The sequence below is a fragment of the Aythya marila genome (assembly GCF_965140915.1).
Source record: "Aythya marila genome assembly, chromosome: 2".
Lineage (NCBI taxonomy): Eukaryota > Metazoa > Chordata > Aves > Anseriformes > Anatidae > Aythya > Aythya marila.
The window spans coordinates 133,801,761-133,822,352 of record NC_139043.1 but is presented as its reverse complement, the minus strand read 5'-3'; the positions used below and the strand labels follow the sequence as shown (position 1 = coordinate 133,822,352).

The 20,592-nt window shown below is 42.5% G+C and overlaps 1 protein-coding gene across 1 annotated transcript in view; it reads right to left on the bottom strand.

The window, feature by feature from the left end:
- Positions 1-18,404: 18,404 nt before the first annotated feature.
- Positions 18,405-20,592, bottom strand: part of SDC2 (syndecan 2) — a 56,458-nt gene continuing 54,270 nt past the window's right edge. Inside the window, exon 5 of the mRNA XM_082755024.1 lies at positions 18,405-19,622. Coding sequence (XP_082611150.1) covers positions 19,459-19,622 — 164 coding nt within the window. The 3' untranslated portion in view covers positions 18,405-19,458. The remainder of the gene's footprint in view (positions 19,623-20,592) is intronic.

Sequence of the window (20,592 nt, the reverse complement as noted above, 5' to 3'; positions counted from 1 at the left end):
GGGTATACAGATGTGTCATGGTCTGGCACGCGTTGTGCAGCATCTGGCACACATTGTACAGCATCTGCAACGCTATTACAGACAGGGTGATCAGCCCTCTTCTGCAAATATTATGGTAAGACATCCCTCTGTCTTTACGCTGACATGAGTTTACCGCTGCGCCTGACTGGTAATACTCACGGATCAAATGATGCCAAGGAAAGACAGGACACAAAACAGTGAAAGGTTTCCTTCCAGGCCATGGTGCTGTCAAACTGGGCAGGGTCCCCTCATACTGGGACACCTCTGGCTTTTACCCTACCTGTTAGGCAGCTCTCTGCAAGCACAGCTCTGGGAACGCCACCTTTAAGTGCTCCTAGTCACAAGGCCAACCATTACGGAGACAAAAGCCTGCAGAATCAGCCCACTCAGAGCACTTTGATTGAGTTATAAATGACCAGTGATCTTCAAAACCGCTCATTTGCCTTGTCACACATTGCTTAAAATTCAGAGGGCTTTGTCCACAGCCTGAAGAGGGGGACTATTTAACATGGGGGGTCTGGCGTTATTAGTGGGAGGAAAAAAACACAGCCTCTGCCTCCTTCGGCGAATCCAGCTGATGTAAATGTCAGTCCCTTCGTGAGCTAAAACGCAAGTCCCAATTAAAACACAACTGATATTGGAGGATACATAAATTACCGCTCAGAAATCGCTTACATAAATTGTGGTTTAGATTTTACCACACGTATTAGCCTGCAAGCGGGGTCCATCGATCCGGTAGAGCTCACATAAAAGTGAAGTGGAGTTCCATGCAGGACGACAAGCTCACCGCATTTGCCCACGTTTCCACCATTTCCTATTAGGGCCACTCCTCAGGAAGCTCTTCTTTGAAGCCACCTGGAAGCCAGGCTGGGCCCCGTGAAGTGCTTTGGTCAGTGCAGGACGAAGCAGTCTGACAGCGCTGACAACTTCCCAGCCAGACACCGGCACAGGACAAAAGGCAACGCTAATCCCACAGCCCTTACTCCATGCTTACTACAGCCCTACTCATTGCATACAAAGTACTTCGGTAGGTGCACGTGGAGAGGAGCAAGGTCAGCAAAAAGCCTTCATTCCTTAAACTTCCTTCCCTGTGTAATTCCTGGATGAAAGCTCTTGCTGCAGTGGAGTTACCTGCTGCTTACCTCCGCCCACGGCTGCGGCGATGCTTGCAGCTCACAGCCCAGCTGTTCCCGCACCACAACCGAATATGTTTTCCAGGAAAAAAGGCTCCTGGTAGCTGACTCCCATCCTTCCCGTGCTGTAGGGACAGCTGTTAGACAGCATGCTTCACTCTGACAGTTTGGGGAGGGTGTATTAGATGCCTACTCTAGTTATTATTATTTATCCAGCGTGCATCTGTTTTTTTTTTTTTATATACAGTTCACATACTGATAAGCTTGCAACAGTTATTTTTATATCGCATTCTTCAAAGGAACTTTCCCAGGCTCCCACTCCTGTTTGCACGCTACTCAATGGGGCTGCATTCTCTGGGTTGCCCCCTTCTACTTTAAATAAAATTTGTCTGATGCTTTGGATCTATCACCATCGATAACCGATACCTCTTCGAATAAAGCCTAACGCACACATAAACTTCTTTCAGCCTAATAGCTCAAACCATAAAGCAATTTTCACAACTGTTAGAGCACAAACAACATTAGACAGGAGAGTATGACGTGGAAAAAAAAATCAGCATTTCTAGCCCTGCCAAAATTCCCATTCCAGGGAAAGCGTAAAGTCTTGCTCACTTACGAGCACAAAATAACTCATGCTGTTGTGTCAATAGGATTATATTTACTCAAAAGCAATATTCTGGGCCAAAAAAAGAAAAATAGACCTACTTTGAGTAAAGAGAGGACTGCAAATAGAAAAAAAATTTAGAAAAATACCTTTTCCTCTAGGGGAAAAGACTTGCTAATGAGTTTTCAGGTCACCTAGAGCCATGTGTAACAAAAGAAAGACAATTATTTTATCCTGCCCACATCTTCTTGTCCCAACCAAATCAAGATGTGAGGCTGAAGACACTGCTGCCACCTGCTATAAGCAGGGCAGACTTTTTAAGCTGTTTCAACCTCCACGGTAAGCTGCTCCCTCCAAATTTCTTCCAGCTCAGCTACCTCCTCCTCCATCCCCACCAGATTTCGTAGAGGAACCCAGAGGTGCCCAGCGGTTCTGCAGCAGTCCAAAACTGGACAACCACCCAACACCCCCACATGATCCACCTGCACCAGATGTGTTGGGTTTGGCTATGCCAGGGCTTTTTAGTAATTACAGCTGTGCTGTAACACGAGGTAACACTGCAAGATGTCCCTGAGGGCCTGGGCACCACGGCTTGCTGGAAACACGCATGTCCATCCTCATTTGGTTGAATTTGCTTGAAGAGTGGCCACGGAGAGATCCCTGCTCACCACCACCCTTCCTGCAAGTTTTCTCTTCAGCCCTAACTGCTAAGTCAAACTAAAGCATGAATCAGAGATGTTAGCTGCAGTAGTAATGTGTATTAAAATCACTGTAGATGTATTTTAACATCCTATGGACGCTGCAACGAAGTTTGGATCAGTGGTGGCTTAAGTCCATCGAGGTCAGCACTGCTGTGGCTTTGCCCTCCACACACCTGCACCAGCACCTTGCCCACGTGGCCAGGCAACAAGACGGTTCTGGGAAGCAATCCAGTGAAAAACATCTTGATTCTCTGTCTGCAGAAATTAATCAAGAGCACTAGGACCAGTAGGTGATCGCCGAGGAGAAAATGGGGCGTGCTGCTCAAAGGAAGGTTGGTTGGGCTGTGGCAGCGCCTGGATCCTAAAAAGCGTCCTGAAAACTCTGCTCCTTCCACCACCTCTGGGACTAGGGTGGAAACCCCTGCAGTAACTGCAGCTGAATTTGACAGGGGCAATAACTCAGAGCCTATACACGTTTTTTTTCCAGCCTGCTCCTGAGACTTTGTTTTGCTTCTGAACATCCTCTGTAGATTCCTCACCTAACAGCTCTTTCAAGACAACCAAACTGAACAAGTAATTAAAATCAAGTTGACTTCTCCTTCTAGGTATCTCAGAGTGCATCAGCAAGGTAGAAATGGTCTGTTCTGTATATTTTTTTGGCAGTGCTGAATACATTACCTGAGATGAGTAGTACAGCCTTCTGCTTTATCTAGCTGTCATAAGAGGAAGTATTAACAACCCGCTGCACTACATGATCAATCTTATAGAAATTAGTAACTTAAAATTTTTTTTGCTTGCAAAGCAGTAAAGACTTTCAACAAACTACAACTCCAAGGTGTGTTTTTGCAGCCTGCCGTGGAGGAGCACTCATGTTTTGTATGGGAGAGCACAACTAGAGAGCCCTAGCAGGTGAGCCCTGCAATTCAGAATGGTGAGAAGCAGCAAGCCCAGAAATGCAAATCCCAAAACCTGTGGAGAGCAGAAGGGGAAACCATTACAGATAAATCAAATTTATGTTTTGGTTTTCGACAGCTACGGCTTAAAAAGTGCCCGCTCTTCCAACTGAGTCCACTGCCTCAGATCTCACTTCAAGGCCTCGAAAAAAGCACAGTGCTTTCTCAAATGTCTATTGGCACATGCACAATATTACATAAGCCCCTTTTGTGGGGCTACTTGAAACACGGAATTACTTTCGACTCACTTGTCTTATGTAAATTCCCAGTCAAGTGCCTCCTCTGGAAAAAAAAAAAAAAAACTAACACAAAAATTAAAGACACAGGATATCAATATACATGTAACAGATGAAAGCTAGAGAAATTGGGGGAGGGCAGAAGAGTGATCTCATTCCCTTTCATACACAGTGTTCTAGCAGGAAATGTACTGCTGCTATGTTTGAGTAAAAGATCAGACACCATAATGAGCAACTGGAAAAAAAAAAAAAAAAAAAAAAAAGGAAACTCAAATAGATTAAGAACCAGAACTGTTTACTCACATCAGGCCTAAAATGGCCTTCACGAGGGTAACAACAATTCTCAGTTGCACAATGATAAATCAGTGGGGTCAAGAAACAAGTTTGGGCAAATCCTGAAGTGGTGGCAAATGTCACAAACGTCACTGTTCTGCTGAAGGCAGAATGGTCACTTGGAAAAGTTTAAAGTAAATCTTCCTAGCTGCTTGTATTTCCTATGATGTAAGAAAGGTCTGTGATACATTACCTACGATGCACATGCCCTCACTATAACATATAGGTTCCTGATTTTGCATTCATCTTCAGAGATCAAGAACTGAGAACAATTTGACTAGAATTTTTATTTTCTAAAACAAATTTTGCAGCTTTTAAAGTCACGTTTAAAGATTGCAGATCTCTTACCACACTGCAGTGGGTAGTACAGAGAAACATTTTGACAAAACATACAAACAGCTTCTCGGAGGGATGTTTTAATTCGAATGCCTGTTCATTAGATACTTCAGCTGAATCCCTCCTTGGCAGCTACAGCACCAAAAGGATTTTCACTTTTTTCGCTCACACCCACTGTGGAGAAAATTCTTCAAACAGATCTATGTTAATTAGATTTAAAAGACTCAGAGAAAACATTGCTATTCTTAAGACCCGTACAGAAATAAGAAATCCAAATGAGAATTAAGAAATCCAAATGTCTCAATGCTCTCTGTTAAAAACAAAAAACAAAACAAAACAAAACAAAACAAAAACAAAAACAAAAAAAAAAAAAAACACAACAACAAAAATACTGGTCCATTCTCTCTGTCTCAAGAGGAAATCGTGCCTCTTTTAAAACCAAGGTACCCAAAGCATCATTTTTAAAACTGGAGGCTAACAAGATTAACATTTTTCTCAAGCTGACATACAGTTTTGTCTTCTATTGTAAAACCGAAACAAAACGGAGTGGGACATTCTCCACAGATTCTGCCTCAAATTCTGACTTAATCGAGAAATTGGCATTTAGGAGATTACAAATCAGAGCTAAAAATTCACTCTTGCCATCAGAGTGAAAAATGTAAGTGACTGGGGGTCAAATGAAGAAAGAGCTTGCATTTATTTCAGTGCTTTGAGATTGTTGTAGACATTTGGTAACAAAAACGTGAAAGATTGCTGCAATGCAGTTTTTGACAGATAATATTTCCTGTCGAGACAGAACAGAAAGAACTGTAGAGCTTCAAGATTGTAATCGTTTTGTACATTTCTACGCACAAAGTACTTTTTTAAGCAAAATATTTCACCCCTGCAGCTGCTATCTCTTAGATGTACTGCCATCCTTCATCTTCATCCTCCCACAACTGAAAAGGCAGGAAGAAATGACATGACAAAGTTTTCACGCTTAAAACAAGAAAGTTTATATGCTACGGCAGACACAGAAAAATGAATCCTGTGAGCATTATGAGTTTGTGCAATTATATCAACAATGAGAGATTAAGTTGCTTCCTTTCCTGATTTGGTGTTAAAGACACGCAGGCATTTGCAAAACCATGTTATAAAACAAATACGAATTTATATGAGCTTTTACTGACAGATGTCTCCCAACACGGGTCAATGCCAGGTTGTCCTTCCTCAGCCCAGATTTGCAATCCGCTCTTATCTGATTTAGTATCTCATTGTTCCGCTGTTCAGAAGAATTATATATATTTTAAACACCAAGAAACAAGATCAGGTAAGACAAAGGCTTAGTATGGATCTGTAAAGCTGCAGCAGCTCTGATCCAAGTTTATCTCTATAAACTACATCAAAAAGACTGAAGTTTGGGTAAAGCAACACCGACAGCAAGGCACAACTCATAGGTGCTATTAAGATAGAGTGGATATGTCTGAAGAAATGAGTCAAAATTTACAAGAAAACAAGAGACTTACAAACTCTCACTGATACGGTAGGTTTTGCAGGGTTTCCTTGGGGACAGAAGCATTGTAGATTTTATTCAAAATAATAATCTAACAGGAAAAAAAAAAGCACCACACAAGACTAGAAGATGTGTTTTTAAGGAGTGATAGTAGGTAAGCATGAGAACGGCTTCGTCCTTGCAGACAAATAACCAAAGCAAAATCAAGGCCAACCTTTGTCATCACAGCTCAAATCTTACAAATGTCTCCAGCTAAGACAGAAAGATACATTCTAGATAAAGACATAGACGTAAGCAGTCCTTCCAATTCCCTCACAGGGAATCTGTTCTACAGTCCCACCAAAGATTGCTTTAGAAGAGAAAACACCCACGCACGCCCCTTTCATCGACAGATTAATGCACTCTCGCAGTGTTTTGATATAAAAAGGAGAGCAGATGTGGAACAGTTTCCAGAAACAGTAAAAATTAATCTAATTTTGAACTGAATGAAAACCAGACAGACAGATTTTTTTAAAACTAAGGCCTAAAAAAAAACATGCAAAAATAGGGATTCCAGGTGCTGGACGAACAGGCCTTTGGGGTGCTCATTTAGTACCTGGAAAAGGCAGGACCCATGAATTCTGCAGCTCGAAGGCAAAAGCAAGTAATCAACAATCAAATACAAATCCAGTGCTTGTATTTTGTACTGTTTCTTCTGTAGTATTTGAAGTAGACTTGCAGCTTGTCAGACACAGCCATGAGATTCAGAAGGCTGCTCCACATCTAATAGCTCCTTAGAAAAATCTCATTCAGCTTGCAGAATTGACAGGTTTTTACATCTCACTTTTCTTTCATATACATAGTAGCCCCATAAAATATGTATACACGTACATAAAATCGTATATACTTATGTAAAACTGCCTCTCTCCTTCTATACTTTCCTCTTTTGCATCAACTTGGGAAAGGTGGTCTTTGAAGACTAAACCCCTGTCAAAACAAACCTAAACGGCACTAGTTACTGACGCTTCCTGCTCAGAAGCACGAAAACCACTTTGCACGCTTGCACTTCTCGGCTGTGATGTGCCAGGACACATAACATCTAATTTACGCCCTCCTTTCCAGCGGCACTGCTGCGGGGGTAGCACCGTGCCCGGCTCTTTGCAGGGGCGCTGACCACGTGTGTACTGCCAGCTACATCTTGGCGTCGATATATATACATATATTTATTTTTTAATTTCCTTTGAGAGGAAGGAGGCGGGAGGGACGTGTTTCTGGCTGTGTGTGTGGAGGCAGGGCTGCCGGCTGCCCCCTCCGCCCCACCGCCCCCCGGCCCGGCAGGGCAGCACCCAAGGGCGCCATGTCGGGGGGGAGCGGGCTGCGGGACAAGATGGCGGCTCCCGCAGAGCGCTGGGGGTGCCCGGGCAGCTTCCCCGAGGGTTGTCCCACGAACCCCCGCCCCGCCCGGCTCCCGGCGAAGAGGAGGAGGAGGAGGAGGAGGAAGAGGAAGAGAAGGATGGGAGCGGACACGCACCTTCCCTGAGCACGCCGGGCCGGCTGGGGCCACAGGGGGCGGAGGAGGAGGAGCGGCAGCGGGGCGGGGGACTGGGACGGGGTCGGGCAGGGCGTCGGGGAGGAACCCGCTCGGGTCCAGAAATTCCCCGTGCCTGCAGCTTCAGAAGTTTCCTGCTGAGCCCAACGCGGTATTTACACTGCTGTGCGGGTCTGCGGGTCCGTATCATAGAAGCATTAGGGTTGGAAGAGACCTCCAAGATCACCTGGTCCAACCATCCCCCTGCCACCAATGTCACCACTGAACCGTGTCCCCAAGCACCACGTCCAACTTCTCCTTCAACACCCCCAGGGACGGGGACTCCACCACCTCCCTGGGCACCCCGTCCCAGTGCCTGGCTGCTCCTTCTGAGCAGAAATGTCTCCTCATTTCCACCCTGAACCTCCCCTGGTGCAATATGAGGCCATTCCCTCTAGTCCTGTCACTAGTTTTCTGAGAGAAGAAGCTGACCCCCAGCTCCCCACACCTTCCTTTCAGGCAGTTGCAGAGAGCAATGAGGTCTCCCCTGAGCCTCCTCTTCCCCAGACTAAACACCCTCAGCTCCCTCAGCCGCTCCTCACAGGACTTGTGCTCCAGACCCCTCACCAGCTTCAGGACAGCTGTAGGATGGCTCGTTGTGCCTGTTGTGTGAGGGTGTGTGGCAAAGGGACAAGGCTTTCACACCTCCTACGCAGTGGCAACTGCCTTCTTGGTGGGTATTTGGGAGCATAACAGGATCACGTCGCCTGCTGATGGCTTCCAGCGCTGAGAGCTGCCACTTGTCTTCATGCTGCTGCGAACTGATGTAGGGCCACCACTCTTCACGTTAGGGCCTCATCCACGAGTAACATTGCATTCATTTAAATAAAGGTGTGTTTATGAAAACGCTTAAGTAAATGGGTGCAATTTCTTCTGAAGATAAGATCTTAAAATTCAAACATAAGTCTTAATCTGCAAACACTTGAATTTAAGCACTTGATTAGTTCCATTTAAGTCAATGGGACTACCCAAGTGCTTACAGGTAAGTGTTTTTAGGATCAAAGCCCTTGGTATGTTTCCAGAAAGCTGCTTTAGCAGGAAGATGGTGAAGAATTTCCCTCTAATGTTCAACACGGAGTTCTAGTATTCATAATTTTTCTCCCTATGTGAAAAGGCTGTAATACTAGGAAGTTTCACCAGTGTGCACCTTACTGGGGGATTTGGAAGAGACATTATTATAAGAAATGGCTGTCCCTGCTAGCTTGTCTCTTCCACCTGTTTATTTGAGGTGAGTCACTTGTGCTCTTCAGTGGACAATCTAGATAATACATTTTTTTGCTGCACTGGCTGTGTCCTCTTCTACATAGATCACAGAGCGCTCCAGTGGGATGCAGTAATACGTTCCACTCAAACTGCCACAGTCCTTGAGAGTCCTGCTCCACTGAGGGTGGCAAAATAACTGTTTAAAGGAAACTGTTACACATATAAATTGTTATTAGAGATCTGCCTGTCCTTCTGTCTCTTCCCTGTGGGTTATGTATATTCTTTACATACCCTGCCTTGCAGGCTGTAAGCATCAGTGTCAGGGACTTTGTAAAGAGATTATACACAGTGAACGAGTAGTTATAAATGAGTTGCTCTAAATCCTGCAAGAAAATATCCCACCTGTCCTCAGAGGCTGGGAGCTGCCACCACAACTTCTGAAACTTAACTACCGATGTATGGATTTTCTTTTTGCTTCCAATGAGAGACGGAACATAGGACAGATCTGCATGAAGGAGCTCACATAAAAATGTGCTTGTATTTGAATTTAGAATCTGGGTTGACTCCTGAGAGTGATTCCTTCTCTCTCTGTTTACCCCCTTTTCGATTAAATTACTTCCCAAACCTGGCTTCCAATTATTTTTTCCTGAATTAGCTTCCTTTATTAATGCTTCTCCAGCCAAGGATTTAGAAGAATGAGTGATGATAATGAGCCATCTTTTTTTCCTGTCATCAAATAGTCAGATGGATGGAGAAATCTTGCCATGGCTGTCACTGATCCCAGATCAGAAGGAAAAAAAACACACTGCTCATGTCTGCTGCTGTCTTTGCTTGTGAAGCAGTAAATAAGAGCACGTAAAGAGAGGTAATAACACAACCTAGAACTCCACCCCACTCCTCTTCAGCCAGGAACATGCACAAATCTGTTTATGGGTTTGAAACACATCAATACCCACTTAGCCTCGGGAAAGGTATTTTCATCACACCCATCCCTTACATTATTTTCTCATATTTTGCATTATTCACTAAATGCATAATTTTGTTTTCCTCCACTTAGCAGCTATAGGACTTTCAGATTACTGTTCTTCCCTCCTAGGGATTGTAATTGCAAATCAGGGAGAGGCTGGAGCTGAGGAGACCTGCATTAATTTTCCCAGACTTTAAAAGCTACACTGGGCAAAACCGTAGCCCCCACCCCACTCCTGAAATCTCCAAATCACCCATGTGATCCATCCTGCATAAATTTGAACCGATTTAGACGATTCAAGTGCTTGAAGTCACCCATATGGGTGTATCCTGACAGGGCTGCTATGATGACACTGGTGGGACCAGTGTCAGAAGAAAGAACTTAATATTCAAGAAAGGGATTGTGTATATATGAATGTCAAAAATAATCAGGATTATCTGATTGCAACTTTGTGCTTCAGGGAATAAGCCAGCATCTAACTCCTAGAAAGGGGAATGAAACCAAATGTGAGGAAGGATGACGCTTCTTACTGCTGGATTTTTTCACCTTCTACTCCACAGTATATGAAGCAACTGGTGCAGTCTGCTGTTAGGCACAGGATACTGGCTGAAAATATCTCGAATCTCTTCTCAAATGACAGTTGCTTGCTACTGTGCTTCTCCCCACATGGGATCGGCATGATGTTATTTCTCTGTGCTTTGTTTTTCCAGTCTGTTTAGGCTGCATATTTTCTGGAGCAAGGGCTGCTTCCGCGGCATTCCAAACTTCACTGAAGTCTCTACGTTGTGACTATATTAAAATAATATGAAGAAATCACCAGCATATTCACATACTAATTATTATGTAAAGTGGGGGGGTGGGAAGAGAGGAAAGTATGAGATTCCTTTGAAAAGCTGCCAGCGCAGGTACAAACACAAAAGGTGTTTGAAGTGGGAGCACACTGTATCAGCCTGAAGGAATTACCAATATACCAGCTCCCTGTGTTCATAAGCGTGCTCTCTACTTTCATTTTATGACATTTGTTTACTTTGTTGAAGTATTTTCCATTTTTTGACACTCTCCCAAAAGTCTCCTCTAGGTCCACATCGTATTTCAGTACCACGAGAAGATGTTTTGTTCATTTAAAGTGTTTTTTTTTTTTTTTTTTTTTTTTTTGTTTGGTTTTCTTTTTTGCTTTCCACTGTAGGCAGATAACTATGGACTGCTAATTAATGCAAACTTCACCTTTTATTTCCTTTTCTTTTTCATTTAAAGGAGCTGAAAAGAAATATTCTCAAGTTCCCAAGAAGTGCTGTTTTTCAGTTCTGCCTAGAAAAAAAAGTGTTCAAGCTTAACCCTGACTTGTTGACTTGTATGTCTTTCTACACAGGTAGCCTTGCAGCAAATGAATACATCCTATTAGTGCATATAATGGAGAAAAAGGTAGGGACACTATTAAAAAAAACAAACAAACAAACAAAAAAAAAAAACACCTTCTGGCATCTATCTTTTTACACAAGATTTCTTCATTTTTCTAGCTTTTCTGCTGCTGTGTTGGAGACTTTTTTCATGTATTGGGAAGATCAGCAGAGAGCAGAACACCTGAAGGCAGTGGGTTGGTAGGGCATGCTTGCCTGGGAGACATCCCAGCTGAGCATGTGCTATACAGGTTTACTGTCACAAGTTGGCATTAGCTGCCCCAAGTTTCTATGCATTCTCATACTAATTTGATTTACAAGCCAACAAAATCCAGCCTCTCTTCCTGAAATTTCCTCTCTGAACAACACAAGGCAACACTTAGCTAACAGCAACATGCCACTGTGTGCATCCTCCAAGGACGGAGCAAAGCTGCCAGCTGCAAGCCTTGGGTTCTTACCCAGTGTGCAGCAAACCCTTGCAGTGGGGGCACGCAGCACCTCGAAGAAGCAGCAATGAACACACATGCTCCAGGGACATAAAAATATCAGTTCTGGCAGCAAAACCTGCTAGTAAGATACGGCCTGGCAACGTGAGTTCACCTCTAGATTACCAGAAGACTATTTACAGTGATAGTCTGTTTGCCATACTACAGAAAGGTTTTTGTTAAGCTCTGAATGAACGTGTTCCCATTTGAATCTCCTTCTAACCTGGGTGACTTGTGCTGCCACTGATGCAGGGCAAGGGCACCTAGTGTAAAACCACAGATTCAAGGAGCCTGCTCTGTCCGTTCCTGTGGATCTCCAGTCTTTAGGTAGTAGTTGGGCCAGTAATACATGAGTCCTCCTTCACTCCTGTGTTTACAAAAAAAAAAAAAAAAAAAAAAAAAAGCATATGGATATCTAACATTAATTACTACATATTTACATTAAATATACATTAAATAATACTGCTATAAATAACTTTCCTTATGAAAGAATTCAATTATAAGGACTTTTTCTCAGCAACTCTCTCCACTAAGGCTATGGACCTTTGTTCATCTCAATATTTTCATGATTATTAAATCCAGGTTCAACTTACTGAACATATAACTGTCCTAAATGTCTTTACATCCATGGATTCTTCTAAAAATGTAAATAAAATACATGTTTTATTTCTGGTTACATGGACTTAGAGTAAGGGTGTTCTCTGTCTCGCCATGTACCAAAGCAATGTTGTTTTCATGACACCTTAATTGTAATAGCGAGTTCAAAGGACGTTCATTGCAACCCCAGTGTCCTACATGAAAACGTAGTTACTCCCTGGGCTCGGGGCTGGGTCGAACTGTGTTGAACACGGTACAGACTGTCTTCAAAAAGGGTGAGCCAATAAAATATCCATCTACTGGAGGCAGGTGGAAGGCTGAACAGGAGTTTGACTTCCTTAGGTAATGGTGCTTTGGTCAACCGGACTGGGAGAGAGTTCCTGGAGTGGCAGATATGAGACAGGTGGACAGGACCTGAGTGCCAAAATAGGTTGTTACCACATGGAAATGCCTAAAAGCGAGAGGATTTGGGTTTTGTTGGGGTTTGAATGCAAACAGATGAAACTCCCAACTCTGCACAATGCTGCATGCTTTACCAATACGGTGTTCTAGGTTTATCTACAAGATAAACCAAACTGGCTGCTCAAGGCAAGAAGAGCTGGTATATCATTAATCACTTAAATGCAGAAAAACTGTGATTATGCAAGAGAGAGTCAATGTGTTGCTATTAAAAAATAAATAACTATTTATGTGGCATCCATCCGCAGGGTACAATGGAAAAGTTTGTTCACCTCTTCTGAACCCTCATGGTAAATATTTACAAGATGGCATGGTTCTTGCTCAAATTTGTAAAGGTCTGCCTGACCTCAGTTTGAAAGATTTGATACACAGGCTGGAAAGATACTAAGAGCTTGTGGACAGCATACATTGCTTTTTTAAGACCAGGTATGGTATTTCTTAGAATCCAGAAGAACCAGACCCGAACAAGTCTATGGAGCTTCAGAATCAACATTAAAAGTCATACCAGGAAAGGCTGAAGAAAAATTCCACTGAGCTTTTAGTGGCTTGAATGCATTACAAAAAGATGGGCAGAGAAAAATGATGATGCCCACTGCCAGGGCTGTTACAAAAATCAAACTATGAATTGGGAGAAATCACATGGCTGAGCACCGCTCACCAGTTTGAGAGGATAAAAGAAAACTTTAGGCTCTCTTACAGCTCATCTGAAGGTATAAAAATCTCTCCCTTTTTTTTTCTTCATTTTCAGTCCTTTTTTGATAAAATCACTTAGAAGCAGGAAAAAAAAAAAAAAAAGGAAAAAAAAAAAAAAAAAAAAAAAAAAAAAAGGAAAGCTGGTACTCTTCCAACCTATAGAAAATAAAAATGAAAGATTGAGACCTACTGGTTTCAAAGTCTTAAAAGACACTGTGGTTGAATTGCTCAGTCAATAAGGCAAATAACAGCTATAAATCGAGCCAGCTGGTAAATAAATATTTATTTACCATTTTTAGCATAACAGAGAGGCAAAACTAGAATTAAAGAGTGTAAGTTAAGTTATGTAGGAACATAAATATGTAAATAGTGTGTGCTCCTGCAGAGCACAGAGGACAAAACTGATTATAAAGTTTATGTTTAGTTACAAGTAAACCAACGAAAACTCATTTTCCTCAGGAAAATAACTGAGCATATGCAAAGCAAGGTAAAAGCTGATGCGTTCAAGCAAGGTTTCTTGCTGCTGCTTTAGTTATCATCGATAGCTTAAACTGATTGTGATCCTCAGGGAGGGTTTTCCTCCGAGGTGGGCTCAGAGGATAAAGATTTTCCAGCCCTGTTCCTCAGGCCTTGCATCAACAGCAGGAATATCACAGCCCAGAAGCGAGGCACCAGGCCCGAGCACAGCCCTCCCTTCAAGCTTCTCAGGCTGGACAGAAATTCAGCCTCGGTTAGTTCTGCGGTGTTGGAAATTACAGGCATGAATGAGGAGAACTGAACTTTGGGCTGTTTTACATTCTTTCAGTAGTGTTCAGCCTGGTGGTTGTTGACTTCTCCCCGGCTGCTATATTTAGAGAGGGGTGTAGGAGGGAGATGAGCGTTCGGATTATGGGCTATGACACAAAAACATCAAAAGTAAGCCTGTTCCCATTTCTCTCCGGTGTCCTCTGGAGAACTGCAGTGTTTACAGCAAGCTCCAGTTCCACCGCAGGAGTTCAGGAAAATGGGCACCAAACTTTGTTTGGACTCCAGGACCACGTATGGCCGTACGAAGGGGGTGAGTAACGGGGACGCACATTTTTCCCCTGCAGAGCCGAGTTTCCCACCACTAGATAAGCTTCAAATAGCTGCCATGCCTGGTGGAGCTACTGTTCCTTACACGTCAGTGCTGGGTTCGTTTTAGGATTAAAAACAGAACAAATAAATAAATAAAAAATCAGAAGCTTCCTCTGCATTCAACAAATCAACACAAGTTCCATGAGAAAAAATTGCATAATGCCCCAGAAGAAAGATAAATGAAGTCACCTCCTACGGAGAGCTTAGGCTCTGTTTATTTTAAACAAACTGTTACAGGTTTTTTTAATATTTTTTTCTGGATTTTTTTTTTTTCCATGAGCCTTCCTAATTCCTCTCACTCCAGGCTGAACTGCCGTGCTGGAAGAACTCTTTGGGCCTGACCTGCAGCCATGAGAGAGCACGCCTCAGCCCCAGCACAGTTTTTAAGCTGCAATATGAATTAAAAAACTCAACCCTAAATACATCTGATTCCAAAAGAATTTGGGGTAGTGAAAGAGCAACATCTCCCAAGCATGAACAAGAAATGGAAAGTCACCTCAATGCTCAACAGCACGTCCCAAGTGGAAGGCCCCGTCTCATCCTCTACATCCTACCTTGCTTGGGAACAGGATGAGACCATCCCAAGTGCATCACCCTCACCTCCTGGGGACAGCAGGAGGTGCAGGGGTCACCCCTGCAGCCCCTCCATGTGTTTTAATGTTGTAATTTCTCTGAAAATCCAGGGGGCAAGTAGGCAGCAGGTAGCACAGGCCTGGGTCCCTGCATGCAAACAGGGAGTCTCTCAGGCAACGACACCACCATCTGCCCCCGCTCCTGCCCACAGCTTCTCTCCAAAGAGCAAATTCAGTGTGACGGCAGCAACTCAGGGAAACAAAGAGCCTTGTAACTTGCAGCAGAAAGCACACGCTGTCAGGACAGTTTCCCTTCTTGCCTGCCGACCACTCACCCCAAATTAACGTCTGCGGTTCCACAAGGTCCCTGTCTCCTCCACGCATGCCCCTCACCCCCTCCTGAAACTAAGCTCAGATGCTGCAGGCACACAGAGGGTTTTTTCAGCGTTTCCACCCACGCGAGTGGCTGTCCTGCACATCTGATGCACGTGAGAAATCGCTTCACGGGAGCCAGGCCAGGAGGCCACGTTTCCATTTCCAGCCATGCTGAGCCTGAGTTTTACCGCTTGTTTGCTTTTAAAGCACAAACACACCAACTCGCTTGACTTTGAGAGGGGAAGAAAGCTCTGCAAAGCCTCTTTTCCACCGGCGGGGTTGGGTTACGGCTCCTCCACGTCCCACCCACACAGCATCGGAAGGGGCAGGAGGAAATGAAGTGCACATGTCAGCAGTCCCGCTCCCGTTCCAGCTCCTCAGCGAAGCCCTTCTGCTGAGGACGTGCCAGGAGGAGGGACGCTTTGCTCTGTCCTTTCTCAGAAAAGCTGTGCATCGGTTGAGCTTCCTGAACCAGGAGAAAGTTAGGGACATGAAAGTTCACAGCACCAAGTCTCAGAGCTGTGTGATACACAGGCAAGAGCTTAAATGTAACAAAACTAACCCTAAAGCTTGTTAAACCTGGACAACAATATTGCAAGTTCCTTAAAGGATATTATGTCACTCTAATTAAGGACTCACTAAGTAAGAAACAACTGATAAGTTTAAAAACAATGGCTATATTATTTCCATCTGTCAAAATACTAGTTTTCTTAGAGATCTGTCCCCCATCAGATTCCTTTTCACGTCTCATTCGCTCACTTGAACAAACAACACTAAGCATACTGTCATAATCTCTATTAAAATTAATTAAAACCTATGGTTTTAATCTTTGAAAATCTGGATAATTCTTCCCTAACACAAATTTCCTGTATTGTTAAGTAGCTTAAAAATAGTATCTGTCATTTAAGACCACACTCCGTAATCATTTCAATACACAGCTCCAAGGGAAAATAAGCAGCGTGTAGCCAAAGCTATGGATATGCAATATGCAATTCTCTTCATATGCAGATCAGTTATTGACAAGAGGACGATTTTGGTTTAAATTTCTGAAGTTTTGATGAATTGTAATGCTCAAAGAAAAAGAAGGGGGGGAAAAAGTGAAACGCAGCCTGTAAACATGAGCTAGAATTCACATTTAAAGTCATAAAGCAGAGGAACCAGGATGCCAACTTCTGAATTTGTATTTCCACAAATAAAACAGAAGCGAGAGACTCCTTCTAACATATAGAGACTCCTTCTAAGGTTTGGGCTACTTGCACTGGGCCTCATTAGCAAAGAATCTCAAAGGAGGTAACCACAAAGAGCCCAGAATAAATCAAAGCAAAACGGCATTTTGATCAATATTAAAGCCTGTTGATCCCAAGGAGGTGCTGCATCAGGTGGCTGAGGACTTTCCGAGTTGCCACAGCAGCTCCAGAGGAGAGGAGCCAAGGGGGCTTTAGGAAAAGCCACCCCCGAGCCTGCAGCCTGTGCAGCACCCGCGGCTTGGCACCGGGGCTCGCAGCTGCCCAGCAACATCTACGCAGAGCCAGAGTATTGCTAGAAACACATCCAGGAAGGGGAGAACAAAAGGGAAGCAAAACTGGAGACCAGCTAATGGTAGGAAGTCTCGGTGTAAGAGAGGCGCATTCAGCTGCCCGTCCCCTGTGAATAGCGGTGCTGGAAGGCGGAGAGCTGCAGCAGCCGGGCTCGGACCAATGGAAACCGAACCGATGGTTATGGCTGAGATTATAACGTGACAGGAGGTGAAACGGAGCTGAAACCCTAACATTGCCTCTGCTTGTTAGCAGGAGGAGCCACACAAGCGTGGTGTTTGACAGCCTGCGTAATTGCAACAGATGTCTACGTTGGATAAAGTATCCTCGGCGTTAGGTATAGAGGAGGGATCGAAAATGTACAAATAAAAAGAAAACAGCTTCTTAATATCAGTTTGCTTATGGAGGAGGAGACAATTTGTCTGGTGTTTTACATGCACGGCTACACTTACAGTGAGATTCCTTAAAGACCCTTAAAGTGAGACCCCTGAAGAAAATTCAGCTCTACTACCTTAAGCAAAGTGGGCTTCAAAAAACTGGATGTCAGACTGTACAAATAAAGTATTAGTTTAGGCATGGTAGACTTTATTTTGGCACTTTAACAAATGCTTTATTTTACAGCAGTGGCACAGCATTTGCCAGAAATTTTCTTTTCTTGGCACAGTTATTTCAAGCAGTTATTTTACTAATTGAATTTCACTAAATATTGCACAATAAGATATACCTGTTAAATTCTTACCCTGTTTTTACTTGTTGAACTTGTATGGCTTTGAAAAACTTGCCAGTAAGTATAAGTAATTTAAAAAGCAATATATTAAATATTTTAGCACAGGATAGCATTCGTTTGTTCCTAAATGACCACTGAACTTGGGACAGCGACAAATACAAGTGACGCAACTCTTATCTGACGAGCTACCAGATCTTATTTACAATACATTGCCATTTCTGAGAAGCAGTTCAGCTCGACATCCTGAACGCCTATTTTGGAAATTTCAAAATCAAAAGAGCAGAGGCTAACAGAGCAGAAGACGAAGCCATTTGTCTGTTACAAAGCATAATATAGGGAGGCAGACTATCGTCTTCTCCACTTGTCCCTCTATCCAACACCTATCTGTGGTCTAAGCAACAGAGCCTTTTCTCTTCTACTTGGAATATTTCTTTCTTCTCTTATGAAGATATTCCACTTGTCTCAACTCTTCTGCTGGAGTCCGAGCAGAATAAAACAAATTTCTCCAAAAGGTCAGGGTAAAAAACAAACCTGAACAACAAATCAAAAGCTGATATACACAATAAATGAAACTGGGTACTCCTGTGGATTTTACAGTACTGAAAACAACATTTGCAGGAAGAACAAGTCTGTGTCAATACTGCCATTAAATATAACGCAAAGGTTGAAAGACTTACAACTCATGCACCAGATGAAACACTTAAAACATTCCAGGCTTTCTCTGCCATGTCAGCAGTAAATCTGGTCCAAGGATCAGCCTTATCAACAGCCTTTTTTGTTGTTGTTGTTGCCTTTTTTTTTTTTGGTCTTTTTTTGAAGATCTACTGGATGTACTTTGTGACATTAAAACATAACCAACCAGACATAAAACGAGTAACGTACAAAAGTCTATCACAATGGAATTTTCAGTATTAGGCCACATGATTTATTCAGTAGTGTTTATGTTCCCGAATTACAATTATGTCTATCCATGTAAGACTACAAAAGTTACCATTAGAATTGTCTGTGCTTATAAAATACCAACATTTTCTTTTACTGTTATATACTCATTAACACCAGTCTGCGACGAGTTACATATAATCATAGGCACTTCAAAGGCTTTAAAAGACGTTTACAACTTAAATGCATTTTTAAAGAACAAAAATTTAAACCCCTACTTGTACCTTCAAATTGCAAATAATTAACAAATACAGTGGCCATAGAAATCTGCAGCAACTTCTCAAAATACTGTTAGAGTCTTTGGGTTTGCTTAGGTTTGTCAGTAGCTTACCTCAAATCTTCCTCACAGGAGATTTGTTTAGTAAGAATACGACTATACAGTTTGTAGTAATAATCCAATTTTACACATTAATTTGCTGTTACAAATCTCACTGAAGCTACAGGTACGCTGAGAAACAATGCAAAGTGTAAAATTGATATTCTGACACTGAAATTTATACAAAGTGGAGGTTAAAGTTTACATAGCTGAAAAATTACATTTACACTAAAAGTTACTGTTATCTGAATTATCTGAAGACAAATTGCACCATGACAACTACAAAAAGGCATTTTTTTTGGAAACAGATAAATTAATGAAATAAAAACTAACTTGTAAGATCAATCTGAGACATGCTGACAAAAATTAAACAACTTTCATTGAACCATAGGATAAAACAATCATTCTCATTATTTTATATTTATGCATAAAGTTTTAAAAATGATTCAGTGAACATCAATGGTTTTTATAAAATAATGCTTTGCCACTGTTATTCACAGAACACTGCAAATGTTAAGTTTTAATTTTACATTTTTTAAAGGAATACATGAAAAGTTTTAAATACAATGGGATTTTATCATAAAGGTGCCGTAATGGCTCTTTAATGAAAAAAAAAAAAAAAAAAGATCTTCATTATTCTATGCAAAAGCTTTATTTAAAAAAGTTCAGTGATCTCATAAATAGAGACACTAATAGGAATTTTATGCATAAAACTCCTTAGTAGGTGCCTTTTGATAGGCAGCACTGGATGGTTTACGTTCACCAAGGTCGTAACTGCCTTCATCCTTCTTTCTCATGCGATATACCAGCAGCAGGATAAGGAAGATTGCGAAAAGAAAACCGATAACTCCGCCAGCAATAACAGCTGTAATCAAAGAAAAAGAGATTCACAATGTGCCGGAAGAACAGGTTTAGCACCATCTTTCTTTTTCATCTCATGCAATGAATTTGCCATTATTTTCAAATAGCAGAAAAGGGCTCCCATTCTGAAACCGTCTCGATTATTAGCAGCCTGAAATACGTTCTGAGAAAGCCTGTTTATTTTAATGAAGGAAATAATTTAAAAGGGCATTCCACCTGCAAGCGAGTGATCCAACAACCCATATTTCTAAATAAATTATCAAAAGCTCAACTAGCAAAGCTACCGGTATTGCCGGAGCATAAAGTTGTCTTCATTTATAATAATAAAATGCAAGTTCCTTTCAAACTGATTTTCCAACAGTTGGCATTTTCAACCTTAAAAGAACTACTTTGTTATACTAGCTAAAAAATGGGTTATTCCTGTTCTCCGTGTGTTCACTTGGTGGCTCTTGACTGAAATGAACGTCCTATTGATGAATAATAGGAGACTACATTTCATGGAGCTGTAGGAATAGAGGCATTACATTCATCACGTACTTGCTAGAGAGTAGAAAGCAACAACTCCAGCTAGACTTCAAGAGCAAACCCACATGCTCCCACTGACGTGGATATTGCTGCTGTTTCATATTTCAGTGCTTAGAAGGAAGTGAGGTACAAAGCTGTGTGACTTAACGCTCCCTTTCAATATCCCCTTCTGGGGCATGGGGGAAAATGTAATTGGAAACACAGGTCTTATGCCCCAAAAAATCACGTGTAGAACAGCCACTGGAAAGCACTGGTGGTAAGTCTGTGCCTTCCTGGGCTACGCATGGAAATCGACCCTTCATATCCTGAGGATGGTGGGATGGATCCATTCCCCTCCACCCAACCACTTTTCCAACCATCCATCCCTGCAGTGAGCTCCTCCCAGGCAGTGTCCATCTGTACCATACAGCACTGTGCTCCTAAGAGCATTGGTGAGAAACATATTTCTG